The sequence below is a fragment of the Perna viridis genome, chromosome 8 (assembly GCF_037379345.1).
Source record: "Perna viridis isolate PV_CMFRI_1.1 ecotype Kerala chromosome 8, ASM3737934v1, whole genome shotgun sequence".
Taxonomy (NCBI): Eukaryota; Metazoa; Mollusca; class Bivalvia; order Mytilida; family Mytilidae; genus Perna; species Perna viridis.
The window spans coordinates 4,921,271-4,940,463 of record NC_142452.1 but is presented as its reverse complement, the minus strand read 5'-3'; the positions used below and the strand labels follow the sequence as shown (position 1 = coordinate 4,940,463).

Genomic DNA, 19,193 nt, shown 5'->3' with positions numbered 1-19,193 from the left:
GTGTTTGTTGTTTTAATTTCCAATGTTGTTGCCTATAAGAGTATGTGGTTGGTATTTTTTAACATTTTCTACACTATCATCTGTGGAAAAAAACTGCTATGAAAAATTTTCTTTAAAATAACTTGATAAATAGCTAAAGGGTGACATCTTTGAATTGATTGGCAGATATTTATTTCAAAGATTTGATTAGTCCTGTTTTTTAAGGAATAAGGGCCCAATGCAAATGTTAAATCTTTCTCAAAAGCATTTACATCTGTAGAATCGTTATTCAACCGATCGACTTGTATAGGCTAGTTCCAATGTTTTAAAGGTGACAACCATGTTCATAGATCAAGTAATAATACAATACCGCCATGGATGTGTTTGATTTTCATGAAACATGTCAGTAATATCAGCATTTCAGAAAAGTTGTTTCCTTTGAAAGATCATCACACCTTAAGTAGTGTCTATAGCTGACCTGTACGGGCTTCTTAGCATACATAGAACCTTTAAGAAGGGAAGCAATTCAAAACATTTGGCAATTTATACACCTTTCTTAAGTTTAAAACCAACTTGGGTTTTGAGGATTACCTCAACGGCATAAATAGTTTTGATTTTATGAGAAATCCATGCCAACTCGGACTGTTTACATACTCCAAATGATGGCTCTTGTGTAGAGATTAAATTTGGAGATCTAAGCAAAAGGTGATATTGTTCTAGAAAAATCTAAACATTGCAGTCTGTGTTTCAGAAAAAAGGCAGAGATCAGATTATTTCTTCATATTTCAGATTTTGTAAGAAAAAAATAATGTGTGTATGCAATTAAGACGATATTGAAGATTAAATTCACTTAGTCAGTAAGCGTTCTAATATAGACCTAGGGTGAGAGAAATTATATTTAATGCAGTCTTTAGCATTGTTCGAAATTCTTCACTTTAAATGATTAACAAAAGAATAATTGCATTTACATTCTGTGAAGATTCTAATACACTGTCTTTTATGGATTAAGGGGTGCCGTTTACAAAATATCAAATGTGCTTTTTCCTTATACAAGTTACGAGAGGCGTCAGGGGCATGGTGGCATTATATGTTTTATAGTGTTCACAGACGACACAATGATAATATGTTGTCTTAACACCTGAGGAAGCATATGTTGGAGGATCGTGCCTCGGTACCCCGGTCCTGTAATCAAGTACCCCTACGTACTCATTTTAAAGTACATTTCAACATCAAATCTTAGGCACCGACCACTTTTATTTTGAAAGGGGGGCTGGGATATTTTCGAAAAAAAATATTAATTTCACTGTGAAGAAAAACAAAAAAAAATATTTTTGCTGTGGCAAGAAAAAAAATAAATGATGTTCCTTAATGTTGAAAAAAAATAATGTTGTATTCTGTTTTTCATTAAAAAAAAGTTTAGGTAGAAAAAAAAATTAAAAAAAGAAAAGAAAAGGAGAGGAGAGGAATACCATGTACATATAGTGAATGTACCATTCCATTCAACATGTTAAATTATGTATGAAGAAGTAAGTAACAAATGTCTTTGATATTAACATTTTACGGTTTATAGTCGAAAAATTCGTTATGTTATGATGAGCAAATAATTGGATATCAATATCCAGACACTTTAGTGTTATATTAATCCAGTATATTAAACTATCAGAAAGATGGAAAAAAATACACGAACTACCAATAAACATTATAACCAATTTAGATTTTATCTCCAATAAGATAAGAACACCATGCCGTCCGATTATTTCCCATTGTGGAAATTGCGTAGACTTCTTCACTATTTTTGCTACCTATTATTAAAGACCAAGGAACTTATGTACGAGACAGCTCGGAACTTTTACAGTTTCTAAATGACAACAAATTGCCTATGTACTTATGACATGACAAGCATGTTTAGTAACGAACTAATTAAGGCGGCTGAAAACGTTCACTTTGAAATGGAAAGAGAAGACTATGCTATACTTTTGAGCAATGAGAATATTATAATTTGTTCTATTAGAATTAGTTCTTAATGCGATGTGCATTGAGGACAGTCCCTTGCCCTGATATATGCGACGTACAAGAGTAAGAACATATAAACTTTATGGTTGAAAAGTTCCCAAACAAAGCACAACATAAGTAGCCCCGAGATGATGGCTATATTGTCTTTAATGGGTCTTTTGATAAACTTCAAATGTTATTTAACATCGCTAATAAGAACATGAACTACTCAAGTTTACTTATACGTTATCTACATGTATATCCCCAGTTAATTTCTTGAAGAAAGTGCAATTAAATCCAAATAGAATAAGGTAAAACCTTACGACACTTAAGACTTAATAGTAGTCCATTGTGCCTTAACGCATAATCTCAACAGTTTTAAGAGCAATCAAGGGAACCAAGGTTATAGTGGTAATCAAAAGAGTGTAATCCATGGACATAGACCAGACATGGAAAACAGACATACACAACAAAGAACATAAAGTAACTAAAATCATACATACAAAGTAACAAAAGTAAATGAGCAACTCGGATTCCACTAAAAACTGGGAGCATGGACCAGGTGCACCGGTAGGGTAAGCGTCCTCTGCTTTTCTAGAAACACCCGCCGAGTTGCTCATAAAAAGTCAAGTCATTAATTCATTAAGAAGTTAATAGACTGAAAAATATACAGCTTGTGCTGCCCAATAGCAGAGCGTGCGCTCTCAGACTTAAAGTCAATAAAAAAATAATAAGAAGTTATTAACATTCGTATCAAAATATTATCCAACACTACACACAATCTCGTATTTGTTAAGAAAGCACTTGTCTTATATAATTAATGACCCTGAATGCTCTCAACTAATAGAACCAATACTGAAGCAGACCCTGGTCAAACCTTTACAATGCACGTCTTTCATGAACAATTTAACTATAAATATTACTCCATAGCACTTTTTATCTGTTGAAGGTAAAATCATCACGTTTATACCGTTCTTTATGTATGCATCCTTTACATAATACATTTAATTACGAAACTAATTAATATTTTTCACTATATGGTCTGAAGCCCATGCAACATTCGTGAAATATATTTGTAATATGTGTATATGTATTACAGAATAAATTCGATTTCACTTAATTATGATTTTTCATCTACCGAAACATTTCTCCCTTAAAACTGCCTCAATGATTGTAAGCTGGACTGGGAGACATTATAACATTATATAGAAATGGAGCGCTACAACCTTGATATTTTGGGACGAAGTCAAGCCAAGTAAATTTCGTCCAACCCTCACCAGAAATATGGGGTGGTTGGGAGAATTTTATTTTTTTTTAATTTTTTACTCCTTACCAGATATTTGCTGGTCTAATTTTATCTTTTTTAGTGTATAGACACGTTCTAAATCCATAGCCACATCAGTTTCAGAGAAGAAACATTATTTTGAATGGAAAGATTTGTATATTATTGTGCCTAAATACAAGAATCTGAAGTGAAAAAAAATCCTGATTTTGAAATTCCCGTTCCATTTTTTAAATGTTATTTTTTAGGAGCTGTAGGGGATGTAAACCTATTAATTAATTTTATTTGGCCTTAACAAGAATGAAATATCTGATTATCTGAGTCTTTATTTTCATCTGTCCTCCATTTATATTTATATAGTATTTTCCATTTAATGTCTATCGTAAATTTTACTAGCAAAAAAATAAAATAAAACCTGCCATATTTCTGAAAAAAAAATTCAATTGCTATTGAAAAAAAATTAAATAATTTTAAGAAGAGTAGAAAAAAATTATTTAGCAACATTGAAAATTCCAGCTCCCCCACCCCCTCAGTATGAAAATGTTCGGTGCCTTACCTATTTAGTACTTGATGTTACTACTCTAAATCCTGTTCACCGAAATTGTAGTGACTGATTACTTCTAATAGTAGTAGGGTGGATAGGGGCTAACGGGGTGGAAATTAGTGGAGGATGCGGGGAATGGGAATAGGGTGAAAAAATAAAAGGGGTCGGGAAGCGTTAGTCAAAAGGGTGGGAGGCGGTGGTCTAGGGGAGGGGAGTTGGGATGACCCCTCAATACTTGTATATAGTTTTAATGGTATTCTCATTCTTGGATATGTTCTTAGCTAGCTTTCAGCAAGGACTATATATAAAGCTCCTGTACTGCTTCCAGTAACTTTGAGCGTTCTTTAAATATATATATCTCATTTTTTCTATATGATGTATTTGGAAGTCGGATAAATTATTGAGTGATTTATATGGTGTTTTTTCTACTGTTTCAGTTCATTTTTACCTCACATTAAATGGATAGTTAAGACCACAAATCTAGTTTAATCCCACCGCTGATTATAAAACTAGATTAAGATCATGCGGCCGTCCAGAATCCAATGTGGGTCACTAATGTGTCTTTGTGTCGTTATATTCCGTTTGATTTTGAAGAATTGTCATCATTCTGTTACCATGGATTTTATTATTTTAGTTGCCAGAGCTGTGTGTTTCCGTGTTCAGTGTGTTAATACTTGTTAAAGACCTTTGGTGGTGTCTGAAAGTACTATTTTGGACTAAATTTATACGCTGGACAGGTGTAAATTGTTGCATTTCACCATATCTGTTTTCTCCACTAATATTTGTGATACTCTGATAAAGTATCGAACATCCATCTAAATACCCTTTTCTCCCGATTTAATGAAATAGCCTTGACAGTCTTTAACTTTATTTTAAAGAACTCCTTGTCTGGATCGCAGTTATTGCCAGAGCGGTTATTGCAAGATGATTACGAATATGTGTATAAATATTGCTTTAATCTTATGCGCTGAAATTTATATGTGAAATGTTAATTACTACTAATATCTGTACTTTGTCTCAATATAATGATTATCTGTAGTTGCCCTTAATTACAATACTGGTTATTGTAATAAACAAGTAAAGAAATGATATCATTGATGTATTTAAATGATATCTCTTTTTGCATTTTTTTTCATGACTGAAATCTGACTCGCTGATAAAGTACCTTAAACACACTAAACCTAGATCTATGAATTGTAAGGGCATAATCTGTGTTTATGTGGATCAAAAGTAGTCAAAATAAAGCTGAGAATGTGTGTCTTAAAACCATAGCTGGTCACGGTGATCGTCCTGGAAGCACGTCAATAGGTGGGACTAGTATTTTTGAGTAATTCAAGCCTGGCTAACCTATTGCAACGCTTGAAAAAACGTGTATCATTTACTCCCGAAACGGACAGTTTCGAATTCATGTTGGACATCTTTCCAACCGTAAAAAGCTTGAAGGACTTTGACAACCACTAGCTTAGCAGAACTTGCGAAATGTTCATGGTTGTTGAATACAAAATCGACCATAGTTTTCAAATCAAAGTCAATAAACGTTAGTGTCTGGTGTTCAAACTTATCTTTTGGTCCCGAACTGAAAATGTCTTTTAAACTATCAGCACTTAGTCTATGTTCTTTGGATACCCTTTCGTCTTTAAGGTTAACAAACCCACATAGACCCCACTCATGAGTATCGAACTTCAAATAAACGGTCGTAAGACAGATCGCTTCTAAGTCGGATCCTGTTAACTCCAGTCCTATTTCTTCTTTTAGTCCTCTCGCTGCTGTATTGATAAGGTCTACGTATTTTTTGCCATCATTTTCGAATTTGTAGTCAGGTTTTGATGCACTTTCCACGGCCCCACAAGTATATTTACCCGGCGAAGACATCCCAGCTGTACTTGCTCGACGAGGGAACAGAAATTTCTGTGGTGCATCTGGACCTTCATTAGTTAAAACAGCTACGTGCAAACCAAAGGTATTGCTAAACGCTGAATTAACGTCTGATTTGGCCTTAACAACGTTATTCCTTTCTTCGCCTGTTAGCTCAGTCCATATTTTTCTCATTGTTCTATGGTGAACATACTCGGATTCTTTGAATTCGAAAGCTATTTTTTGACGCTCGTCCTCTCCAGGCCTACTAAAAACTAATCTTTTAAGAGCAACAGTCGGATTATTGTCTATTTTGCCTTCTTTTACCTTCTCAAGGAATTCCTCTAAAACATCGTAATAAGTAGCCTCACCAATCCATTCAGGTATTTCTCGGTAAGGAGTTTCTCCCACCTCTATTGGACATCGCAAATCAATATGATCATATCCAGAAGGGATATCACCAGATTCATAAAAACCGATTTGAGACGCTTCAATGTTCGTACAGGAGTCAGCAACAAAAATATCAGTCCTGTCCATAAAACCGCAGCTGAAAAATTCTGCTTCTGTTTCTGGATCGAATTGCAGATACGGATTTTTATCCAAACCAAAATAATCTTTTAGAAGGTCTGAAGCATTTGGTCTCTCATTGGCATTTTTATTCATACACTTTTGTGTTACTTCTTTCAATGGTCCTAAAAGTGATTTAGGCAAGGCTGGAACAAATATAGTTTCGTCTTCAAAACCTGAGTAACCAATGCGATCTCCGATTTCAGAGGTTGAAATCTTCCCGTATGGTACCTCGCCGGTTAGAGTGAATGTTAAAACATTTCCTAGGCAGTATACATCTACGGCCTTGTAATCACTTAGAGTCCATTCCCGACTGCTGCTTCCTGCACTTTTGAAAACCTCCGGGGCACCCCATCTGACGTTAGCGACGTTCGTGCTTGAATTGACCGAGGAAGCCGACGAACCTTTCACACTTCCCCGAGGTGGATTGGTGTTGATTTGATTCAGATCGGATGCTAGTCCAAAGTCGGCTAATTTTACGACAATTCTTCTGGGCCCAATCTCCAAGAGAATGTTATCTGGTTTAAGGTCTCTGTGAGTGATCTTTAAAGTATGGAGGTAACTCAGAGCACTTGTTATTTGCTGTCCGATGAACCAAACTGTATCAAATGATAACCCCATTCTTTCATGAACTCGCATATCCTTCACGTACTTAAAAAGGTTCTGGTTGATGTATTCCATCACAAGAAACATTCTTGTTACACCATGATTTTCGGATTCGATATCTTCACTTTCGGGGCTATCAATTTCCGGAATGCCTAGATCTTTTGTTTTCTCTTCTGATATATAGCCAATACCACGAAATGCTATTATATTCTCGTGACTTAGAGATCCCAGAATTTTTCCTTCTCTCATTTTGGATGCTGATTCTTCTTTGAAAATTTTTATGGCTACTTTAGAACCCCCATATCTACTAGAGTAGACATATCCAAAGTGGCCAGATCCAACTTTAGTCCAATGTTTATCAATAGCGTCAACATCAACAAAACGAACAGTACGGTCTTCCAAAACTATAGACTTTTGAATGTAATCCAGTATGTCTAAAGCTCCGTTTATATCGCTTTCTGCTAATACTTTTCCTGTGAAAGATTTCAGTAGATTTCTTAATTTCTCGCACGACTCCATTTTCAATGATTGTACACGTAAACATTAGTTTTAAGCTTCCTCTTTCATTATTGGGTATTTTAAAATTTATTTATAGCTTGCAGGCTAGGATATTGTAAAGCGCGATTTCGCCTTCCTATGATTATTTAGTTACTGCAAACTACGAAAATCCTCTTAGTTCTTAAACTGGTCTACATAGCTATGTACATTGTTAGTCAGTTTTGAGAACTGAATGCGAAGGGGTCACTTATATATATAGCGTCAGATAGGGATGGTTAGCAGCCAAATACGTACTTACTCCACTAGACTTGCTAGCTAACAAGTCCCTCTCTTTATATTAAGGAATATATGAAAAAAAGTTTATTGATTGCATGTATCCCTCTGGTAGCAAATCTACTAATTATTACAGATATTAGTAGTGGTGTTATCAGAGATGTTAAATACATAGATTTTCTGTGTCATATATAAATAATAAAGAGGGACTTGTAGCAAGTCCGTTACTTCACCCTTAGCATATATTGAGGAGCGTACAATGTATATCTAATTGTCATATATATATATATAGTTAGACGGAAATGACCAGCTATTACAATACTGACTTGTTAATGCATATTAAAATAAATTTTAACTTAATTATTATGTGTAAGTATTTGTGATAATCAGGCAAAATGGAAAAAAAATCAGAAATATGCATATCAAAAACCCACCGATCTGGCAATGTAATATCACTCAAGGATACTTTCTTTATTTGAAAAGACCATTATTTGATCTCTGCATCATTATATAGCTAGCTTTGCTCAGAAATTTCTCGATAAAATGTTAAAAAAATAGTTTTTGACAGTTATCTGTCCTTAAAATGCTCATTTTCAGCACGGTGCATTGCATTGCAATTAAAACTCAATTTACCAAAATAAAATGGAAAATATTGTCTTTTTTCCTTGATTCTGATGTTTGGTACAAATAGTCAAATTACACTATCAAAATGATGGGTTTTTTTATACTATGTTTTATCGACTGCCCGATTCTCTCAACTCATACGTTATGCTTGCCGAAACAACGCAGACTTTTTGTATTGCGCTAGACTTCTAACAACTAGGCTTCTGGAACAGGGTTATGATGCTACAAGATTGAAATCATCACTACAGAAGTTTTATTGTTGTCATCATGAACTCGTGGATCGTTACGGTGTATCCATCTGCGCCATGAAAACTGATTTGTTAAACGTGTCATGATTTTCCTTTCCTCTTTCGACTACCCCGGATTAAACTTTTTATGAGCAACTCGGCGGGTGTTTCTAGAAAAGCAGAGGCGCTTACCCTACCGGTGCACTTGGTCCATGCTCCCAATTTTTAGTGGAGTCCGAGTTGCTCATTTGCCTTTGTTACTTTGTATGTATTATTTTAGTTACTTTAAAATAAAAATATAAGCCAAATACTTATGTGGTAGCGCTAATTGTTGGGGTGGTCTTCCAAACAACGCTATTAGTGTTCAATCAATTTATTGATCAAGTTCCAGAATAAAAAGGCACTGTAACAAAAATGAACATTTCAATACATAAACGTCTAGCATGTAACAGGTATAACATTAAGCGTAATACTCAGTTAAGTTAATCGTAACTAAAAATTGCAAAAATACAAAAGAAACGAAATATGCTTTTCAAAACTAATCATTGAAAAATCTAATGTAAATTGACCAGATTGTCTGGTTTTAAAATTAGCTGAAGAGTCACTTGAATAGAAAAAATCACTTGCAAGCTCGTAAACCTGCTGTGTTTTTTCGGTTCAAAAAGATTTTGTCAGAGTACGCAGTAATACTGACCACTAAAAGCTCCGCAGAGCTTATTTTATTTGTACTGAGTGTCGGGTCTCGCACGGACGGTCAATCTACTATTTGAACTTTTTATACCTCTATCATATTTCGTGTCAGTAATACGATTTTCTTCTCCGTGTCAATAGAACTGTAATATGTACTCTTTTGTATCGGAAGATAGAAATCAACGTAACAGCGCGCAAGATGAATGATGCAGACTGATGAAACTGGAACGTTTGTCATGTGTTTTGATAATCCATGAACGGCGCATGTTTTTGAGATGTAAGTTAAAGTCCTTTGCAATTGCCGCCAAATTATCAAATACATTGTTTTAGATAACAAAATAATACCTCTTTTCAAACTCAGTAAGGGACGACCATTTGATTTGATTTCGCCAACAACGGGGCAAGACAATTTATTGCTATTTGTGATCTGAACTGTAGCACAGAACATATCTTTGTCAATTAGATGCCCAAATCATAAACAGTACGCACATAATTAAAGCCAAAACAAAGAAATTCAAATGTATCCTGGGTTTTTTAATCCCGGGCCGGTGGTCAAAATGTTACTCATCCGATCACAGGGGTTTGCTCCCACTGTCAAATAATATGGGGTAGGCATTGCCTAAATCTGCGATCACCGTGAGCTTTACCATACATGAACCATCTGTATGAGACTCGTAAAAATAATAAAGAGCATTATGAGGAGGGGGATCGACCCTAATGAAAATTTTTGCTTGCAAGTGCAATATTTTTATTTATATTTAAGCAGCAGACAAAATTAATATTTCTATTTAAAAAAATTTGACTTATTAATTTTTTTTTCAATAAATGAATAACTTGAACTATTTTTCCCCCAAATTTCTAATCCCATACCCAGGGCATAATCTAGGATTCAGTGAATGGGAAAAGTGACTTCTCCCTTCCAGGAGTGATGGGGAGAAGTGAGTCTGGAATGGGGAGAAATCATACTTCAACACTAGCATATTTTATCGTATTGATATGAAGTTGTATCTCAAGGACATGTATTCTAATAAATAATAAACAAATAAGATAAGTTTAAGTTTAATACTGTAATTCCATTTTCTATACTTGCAATTGAATAAGTTCATGTATAATAAGTAACTTTAATTGAATATAGTAAGTGATTAGATTGTCATTGAGAACTTGTTTCTTAATAACATGTTCTTAAAAGTCTAAGAATGGTCTGCATCTTTGTGTGGTCTCTTCCTGAAAAAAAAGATAATTCATGTAAATCATCTCTGTTCTGACATTATGATGAGTGCAATTGTATTAGAATGGGTGAAATATTCCCTGGATTGCTTGGAAGTGATGAAAATTAAGTGAACTTCTAATTCAAGTTTTCTCTTTGTTACGAAAATTGCCGCCATTTTGGTTGTTTATTACCTGGAAGGGCTAGCGTTATCTCTATTTGGTCAAGTTATACAGCGACTTCACTTCTCTTAAAAGAACACAAGCTGGCGACTTTTAACTGTTTAAAAAAATTCTTTGCGACTTAAATCTCCATTTTGCCGCCTAGATTATGCCCTGCCCATACCCCCTTTCTCCTCGCTCTCTCAATGGTCAATAACTTTATAGCACTTTGCAATACTTTACATTTTTTATCCCATAAAGGCATCTCTAGCAGCATCAATTTTAGTTTTGGCCTGTCAGATCAATCTGTACAGATACTGGAAATATTACAGTTCTCCATGGATGGTGGAATATTTTGCACATATCTTGTGACGTAAACAAAATTCAGATGACAGCTGCAAATTCCAAACAAGAATTTGATTGCCTTTCTTATCTTCGAAAAGCTATACTTCGATTTTGATAATATAATCAGAGATATATTTTTTTCCAAGGTGAGGTAAGGTTCTTGACAACAGCAACAGTGGAACAGCGGAGATACACATACAATGATACGTTCATCCACGTGTTTCCCGAAGTTTTTAGAAACAGAGCATTTACTTCTTTGAATAAGTACAACAAATTAGAAAAATACTTGAAAACTCTCAGATAAGATGAATCTATTTTTACTGAAACGTAATCTTAACCTGTACTTTTTTTATTTGTTTGATTGAAGGAAATGATGAATTTTCTCCGTAAGGACAGCCACTTTTTGTTACTTCCAGGACATGACTTTTTTTTTGTTAGTATATTAGGGAACCTTAAGGGAAATTTACTGAATACTTCTAATTAAATCAACGTAATGATTTGAACATTCAAACTTCATATTTCTACAATTGCTTGGACTGAAAGTGAAACTACTGTGACCTTGACATTGCTAGACAAATGCTTCAGTACGATTCTGTGTAAGAATCAGGCAATGGGTGACATGTACAGCATTATACTCAACTTGGTCTTTTTAAAAATAAATATATTCTATACTTCGAATCATGATTCAGTTGTGACTTAGATTTTTTGCCTGCTTACAGGGAAAAAGTGTGGGAAAACTTTCCAGTTATTTTTCCATGGCACATTTCATGTAAATTTGGCCTATCAATATCTTACAAAGGCAAACTTTACAAACACTTTGATGGTTATTTCTGGAGGTTATGAGGTATGAATACTTGGCCAATGCAATAAAATCTCTGAGTTTTTTTTTCTGCATGTGCCACAACTTATTCACATTTCACCTGATTCTTAGAGAGAAGTACTTAAGGAGGTAAGGGAAACAACTTTCATTAAAATGTTTGTATTCAGCATTTTACAGTAATCTCAAGTAAGCATCAAAGTAACTAGGACTGATTTCATTCTGCTTCAAACAAAAGCTTGAAAGGCTTTGGTGAAATTTTAATAGGATACAAACATATCACTGATTTCATGTCCTTGACCCTAGGTCTACTTCCTTAATTCTGATAACACTAGGAGTGCAAATTTTCCAGCACTTTCTGTTGTCTATATAACAATGTCAAGGTTACAATAGTGTCACCTTTGATTCAAGCGATTGTAGATTATTTGGGTTTGAATGTTCAAATAATTATGTTGAATTAGTAAGAAGTATTTCAGTGTAATACCTGTCCTGTGTTTTTTCATTGGGTTCATAATTTGTCAAGTGATTGCAGAGCAGTAAATAGTGATATATTCAACTTATATTTGAAAAAAAAAGAGTCGAAGTGAGGCACCCTCTAATCTGGGATCACCCTTAGGTTATATACTAATGGGGCTACATATTTGATAGTGGGAGAAAGCCCCTGTGGTCCATTAGAGTTACTGATCTTGCCAGAAAACACTAAAACACCCTTCAATCTGTTCTTATACATGTTTATATGATGTCAGTCTGGATTTAAATGAGGAAAACTCCAACATTGCTTAAAAGTCATCTTGTATATGACTGTAAAAGAGAACATTTGAAATATTTTTTTGTTAATGGATTTTTTCAAATAAAATCAGCCCTTACTATGATGTAGGCTGATCAAAAGTTTCAAAAATTCATATTTCCGATCCCTAGCTTTTACAGCATCTTCCTTACACAGACGTTATGATCTTGCCCACTCCCTTTGCATGGAAGGAAGGGGCGGGACCGTAACCCCTGGCTAGCGATGATGCTTTTACAGTTGAATATGAAAAATCCCAGATTCAGTTTTAGTTTTTGTTGGTATTTTAATTATACAGAGTTCAAGTGAACCATAAAGGCATAAATATTGTGACATGTACATGTATACTCATACTTCAAAGTTTCCAGTTTTTTTATTATCAAATTTATCAAGAAATCCAGCCTTGTCATTAACCCCATTGTCACATTTTTTTGTTTGAAAATTCCCAATTCATGGTTGGATCTTAACCTTTTATTTGAAGTTCAATCAAAGACAAATGCAAAAAAAAAATAATGTATGAAATTATATGTACAAAAAAAATCTTAAAACATTAAGTTCTTTCGTCAACACGTAAGGTACTTTCGATAATATACATGTGTCTCTGTTCTTAAAACAGCAAGGAAACTAGACAATTTGTTCAGAAAATGATTCTGTATTATACTATTTTAGTACACTTAATAGTTTAAATATGTGAAAATTTGCAACTTCAAACCCATTGACATACAAAATGTACATTGTGTAATATAGCTGTATACCCAGTGTTCTAGGATTCCTATTTCCCGTTACCCGGGCAAGTGAAATTTATGTCAGGGAAAGTTAGGTACTTAGTTACACTTTCCTGTGGCAAATTGGAAACTTCATATGCTGTAAGGATTTGTTTTGTTAGGAAAGCAGTCATTGACTGTGGGAAAGTTGATTTTATATGGATTTTTCCCCAAGAAACCTCAATTTGTGAAAAATCCTAGAACACTGATACCGTCTAGCCACTTAAAAACCCTTAGCCATCTGCTGCACTATATTGGGCTTGCAGGTGTATCAAAAATTTTTTTTTAATAAATTGCAAGCATTATTAAATCCTATTGTTTTATTTATTCTATACAACGTTTTATGATCTTTTCTCATTAACAATAAGATGGAGATATTAGATAACCATTAATATTTAGACATTATGCAAAGGTTATGCATGATATGTTAAATGTGTTTTCCATTTAGAAGTAAAGATTATAATCTCATGTTGTGAATAATGTATAACCACTTTCTGTCAACTTTTAACTAAATGAAACCCAGCATAAAAATCAGTACAATAATAGAAAGACTAATAGGTTTATTACAAATTGTCTCTTGTTTCTGACTAAGACATTTATGTTGCTATTTTGTTTAAAATCCCTTTAATCTTGCTATATGATAATTTACTATCTCACGCCTGTCAAAAGAGAATGAAAATTCTCTCTAGTTTCAATGTCCTCACATGATATACAAGCAACATAAGTGACATCAGGTAGCACTCCAACAAAAAATAATCCCGAAAGGAAACTTTGCAGCGCTTATAAAACTTAAATATTTAGGTTAGGAAAACTGAAAATATACAAAAACTAATACTTTACACATATAGCAATAAACAGATTATTTAATATTTTTTTCAATTTTGAGGAGTTTCTCATGCTCATCTTGTCCCACGGCAAAGCTGCTCCACGAGATAAGCATGAGTCATTGAGAAACTCCCTTTTGTTGAAAAATATTAAATAATTTAATAATTATTAACATCTGCAACATATTTAACTTTAACTTTCAAGGCAAACTACTTACCCAATTCTATATTGTTATCTAGGACAACTGATTACACAGTATATAAACAGTCAAACGTAAGGTCCAAAGCAAAAGCAGTGTTAGTCAAGTAATCAATGGAGATACACCCTCAGCAAACGAAAAAAAAAACCTGTGCGTCCCCTCCAATGATTTAAAGATTAGGGTAGGTGGGTTGGTAAAAAGTTTTTCTTTTTGACAGGTTTGTTTTTAGTGATACAGTGCTTGTCAAGAAGTGGTAAGCACAAAAAATTAGGGTCAGTTGGATTAGAGGAATCACAGTTAAGTTTGTTTTAGGCCTCATATCTAATGCAAGTGATGGAGTATTATTGCACAAAAAAACTTTCTAAAATTTGTCACCTATTTCTGAAAAGAACGTTAATTTCATGCAGTCACATATTTTTGGTTAGTTAACTTGTTATCCTTCAGTTTGCTGGAATCTTTCATTTTTAGTGTTATACAAATATACATCATTCATCAAAAATCTTTTTTTTCACAAACATTTTAGCTTCTATATAGAAATTATACCACAGCAACTGGGAGATTTGCTTATTAGCAGGCCAATAGCAATGATTATAGTGATATTAAATGGACCTTAAGCCAACACTAATAACCTCCAACCAAAATGATTATCTGAAGACGTAAGGGATCATTATTACCCTAATATTGTATTGATTAAGACTAACATCATGTTTATTCTATTTTCAGGATTGGAGGTGCTTTAGGAGGTCTTGCCAACTGGTCCAGACTGATTGGTGTAGCAGATGATGATTGGATTGATAGATTGAATCACATATGGACTGTGGTACTTCTTACAGCATTTTCTATAATTGTCAGCTCAGGACAGTTTGTAGGTGACCCCATTCACTGTTGGACCCCTGCAGAATTCCCCATGGCTAGAGTTGCGTATACTAAATCACTGTGCTGGGTTTCTAACACCTATTATGTTCCTATGTCAGATGAAATACCAACAGACCTTGATTTTAGAGAGAGGAGTCAGATAACATATTACCAATGGGTCCCAATTATTCTTCTTTTCATGGCATTGTTATTCAAATTTCCCAACATCATGTGGCGTTTGATACATAGCTACTCTGGTATAAATATGGACAAAATATGTAGTCTCTCTACAGAAAGTCAGATGACATCACCGGAAGACAGGGCCAAAAAAATTTCACACGTAACTAAATACATACATAGATGGATAGATTCTCAGAGAGATTACCATGACAACTTCTTAGTCAAAGTTAGGCGGAAGTTCTCAAATATTGTATGTTTTTGTTATGGTAAACGTGATGGAACATTTTTGACAGGACTCTACTTGTTTGTCAAAATGTTATATTGTGTGAATGTGATTGCCCAATTTTTTATGTTGAATTCTTTTATGTCCATGGACTATAATAATTTTGGTTTAGAGATTTTAATTGGTCTGATTCATGGTAACGAGTGGAAGGAGTCACCAAGATTTCCACGAGTGACATTCTGTGATATGGAAATTCGACAACTTAATAATGTGCAAAGATGGACTATTCAATGTGTACTGCCCATCAACCTGTTCAATGAGAAAATATTTATCTTTTTGTGGTTCTGGCTACTTTTAGTGGCTATACTGACATTTATTAACTACTTCAAATGGATATTCAACTGCATGTTTAAGGAAAATAAAACAAAATTTGTTAAAAAGTACTTAAAAATGAATCGTGTACTTCAGAGTAGTTATGACCAGAGAGTAGCAAGGAAATTTATTGATTCCTACTTAAGACAAGATGGTGTGTTTGTTCTGCGTATCATATCAAAGAATTCATCAGACATGGTGTTAACTGATATAATCGTGAGTTTGTGGAAGATATTCAAGGAATCGTATATTGCTTGTAAAAAAGATGTTCATGATAGTGGTGATAAGAAAGCTGAGTTTCCTTTGTTAAATGGTTCTACACCAAAAGAGAAATATGTTTAACTGACGACAAGTATCTTAAATGTTTCATTTTTTGTTTGTTTGTTTGTTTTTTAATTTAGGGGGAGTGGCACTGAAAGCTAATGCAAACTATTCTTTAATTTTAGACTTGTGCATAAAATATAATTCATGTCTCCTGCACTGTCTTTTTGTCCATTACACTTTTATATCCACTGAGAACTTAAGTACTTACAGAACTTTTATATAAATTTTTGGAAATGTGCAGTGTTCTTTTGTTCCAAATACCAGTATACTATTGAGATTTTGTTTACTGAAATGAAATCAAGAGAGCTTTCAATTTTTTATTGGTTTTATAATCCCTCACAGTCTGGTGTGGATTTTATCTACAGACTTTTTCATGATACATGTAGGGCAGTTGATGACCATATGTGAGATACACTTCAAGAAAGTCTCAAAATATCCCTCCTTTCTCAAAGACTTACATTATTTAATAAAGAATTTCTAACCTCTGCCAGATTGTCCTATCACCGTCATCACTTTTAGTTGATAATCTGTAATAAAACTAGCAAATTCACTAATACATGTACAAATATATCTTTCAATGCAGTTCTATTCTTCATCAGACATCTCTTTTATTTGTTTTTTAATTCCTGCATGTACATATTTATAGCTTTAATCTTTTTGTTTATAAATTATTTTATATAAATATAAATTGGACAGTTAGTGTTCAAGTGTCAGTCTCTGTAAGAATCAGGCAGTGGGTGAAACATGGCCACCATTACTAAAAATAGAACATAGGGGTCAGACAGCAGTTTTTTGCATATATATCTAAAACTCTTAGGTGTAATCAAATATTGACATGGGAGTAAAAGGGTTCAGCATGATGAGATCTATCTATTATCAAATTTTTTTGAATATCAGGTTATCCATGTTGGTGTTAATACCCCCTTTTTTGTTGGTTGCAATTTCCAATGTTATTACTTTCAAAAATCTTTTATTACAAAAAATAAAATGTACATTTAGCTTATAAAGCCAGGCAAGAGATTCAGGCTCTTAGAGCCTCCAGTATGAATACTTAGATTTTGTGTAAGTGTAAATTTTGAAAATGGGAATTTTCAGAATGTCATATTTTCCTCTTTTAGTGGTATTTCTTTAAATACCTCAGTTCAAACAAACTCTTATAATATGATACAGTATATTATATTGTATCAAAGCTTTCAAACATGCCAAAAAATTATAAGCATTTGAACTCGTCCATTTAGCTGGGAACTGCCACCTCTACTCCTTAGACACTTACCTAGAATAAACTAATTTTTAGCATATTGATACAGTAAAAGACATTTTCAGAGTTATCATTTTGATATTGATGTATTCAACACATCTGCCTTTTTCTGACAATTTATTCTCAGTTCTAAGGCGGTAGTAATGACCTTATTGTCAAATGGGGATTTTTCAATTACATTGTATATATATCATTAACCATACTACCAGTACTACATATTATTGATACCTGTACATCTTTCAGCAAACTTAAATGTATTTTAATATTGTACATATGTTTAGTTTGTTTTTTGTTTTTAAGTTGTTTGTTTATGTTTTTGTTGTAAGTTTATAGTTTTATATTTAGACTAGTATTGGGTACTCACAAGAGTGGAGAACTCATCAGGTTTTTTTCATTTTAACTAGTTAAATTTTATATTTGATCATGATCTCAATCAAGCCACTCACAGTCTCAGGTTGTTGGTGTTAAAATGTTTCCTCGTTATAATTTTTCTACAATGTTGTTTAGTTATAAATGTTACATACAGTGTTGTATACTTAAAAACTTTACTGCCTTTGACACCATATGATATTACCACTCAGTTGTTGAAGCCTCAGGGCTTGAGTTCCTGAATTTCATACACTTTTCTGAATTTTACTATCTAAGGCCAAATGCTAAATAAGTTTCTGTATCAGTAGTTGTAACTTAAAGACTTTAGAACATGTGGGTTGAGACAGTTCATTTTCATTTGTCTTTCTATCTGTCCATCTATCCATGCATATTGTAAGCACAATGGAATTTTAATGACACTTTAGTTGAAGGTTGGGCACCACTTGTAGATATGCATGAAGCAAGATAGATATTATTTCATGCTAAAAAGTGGAAATAAACCAATTTAAGTGTTGAAGAGTAATAATGGGAACCAAGATTCTAGCAGAAATCAGAATTATGTTATACAGGGACAACGACCAGACACGAAAATATGATTAAGATGAATATGAAGCTTGTAAATGTAAAGTCTCCCACATCATAAAACTTGAAATGAAGTACACTGTATGTACTGTATATGAATATACATGAAGAAAGATAATCATTGTCAACATCATTAATGTATATTTCTGATTGAAATTGAAGTATTAGGTCTTAACAGGGCCCGATAACTAACAACACAACATATTGGGGCCCTGATAATGTTTATGACCTACATATGTATATAGTCAATTATAACAGCCCTGTGTTTGGTTATGAGTACTTCTTGTAGCAGTAATTGATATAGGAAAATATATCCAATTTGTCAAGGGGGCAAGTGTTGCCAAAACTGTCATAGATTGAAGTTTACTTCCCCTTATACATGTATGTTGAACAAAAAAAAAATCAGGTTGCCATGTGGTCAGGCTAAGTTGCTAAGACTTGTATTGAAACTTGCTTGCCTCTGACCAGCAGGAGAGTGCTTACCTCGACGTGTGATGTAGACTATTAATATTTTGATATTAGTCTTTCTATAAATTTGATTGTAGTGCTGATGATGAGAGGTTACTATTAACAGAAGTGTACACTACAAAACACTGGATTTTACAATATTTATGACTTGTTAAATTGAAGGCTGAGGGAGTCAAGGGAGTTTTGAAAAATAGTTTCTGTGATTGTCAGTAGACACTATTAACTAATTTGAACTTAAGACTCTATTGGGCATGAATCGCTGACCTGGAGAAATTGTAATCATGTGGTCTTAATTTGTTCATTAAGACAAAAGGTTAAGAGGTT

At 33.6% G+C, this 19,193-nt stretch overlaps 2 protein-coding genes across 2 annotated transcripts; one reads left to right on the top strand and one right to left on the bottom strand.

Annotated features, from left to right (window-relative positions):
• Positions 1–4,648: 4,648 nt before the first annotated feature.
• LOC148609039 (uncharacterized) lies at positions 4,649–7,397 on the bottom strand. Its single transcript, XM_088541081.1, has one exon. The coding sequence runs from the start codon at positions 7,341–7,343 to the stop codon at positions 5,172–5,174; it is 2,172 nt and encodes a 723-aa protein (XP_088397207.1). The 5' UTR covers positions 7,344–7,397; the 3' UTR covers positions 4,649–5,171.
• Positions 7,398–9,291: 1,894 nt separating this feature from the next.
• On the top strand, positions 9,292–17,976 carry LOC148609038 (innexin unc-9-like). The gene is made up of 2 exons (XM_088541646.1): positions 9,292–9,413; positions 14,962–17,976. Coding segments are annotated over exons 1-2 (1,251 nt in total). The 5' UTR covers positions 9,292–9,411; the 3' UTR covers positions 16,211–17,976.
• Positions 17,977–19,193: the final 1,217 nt, after the last annotated feature.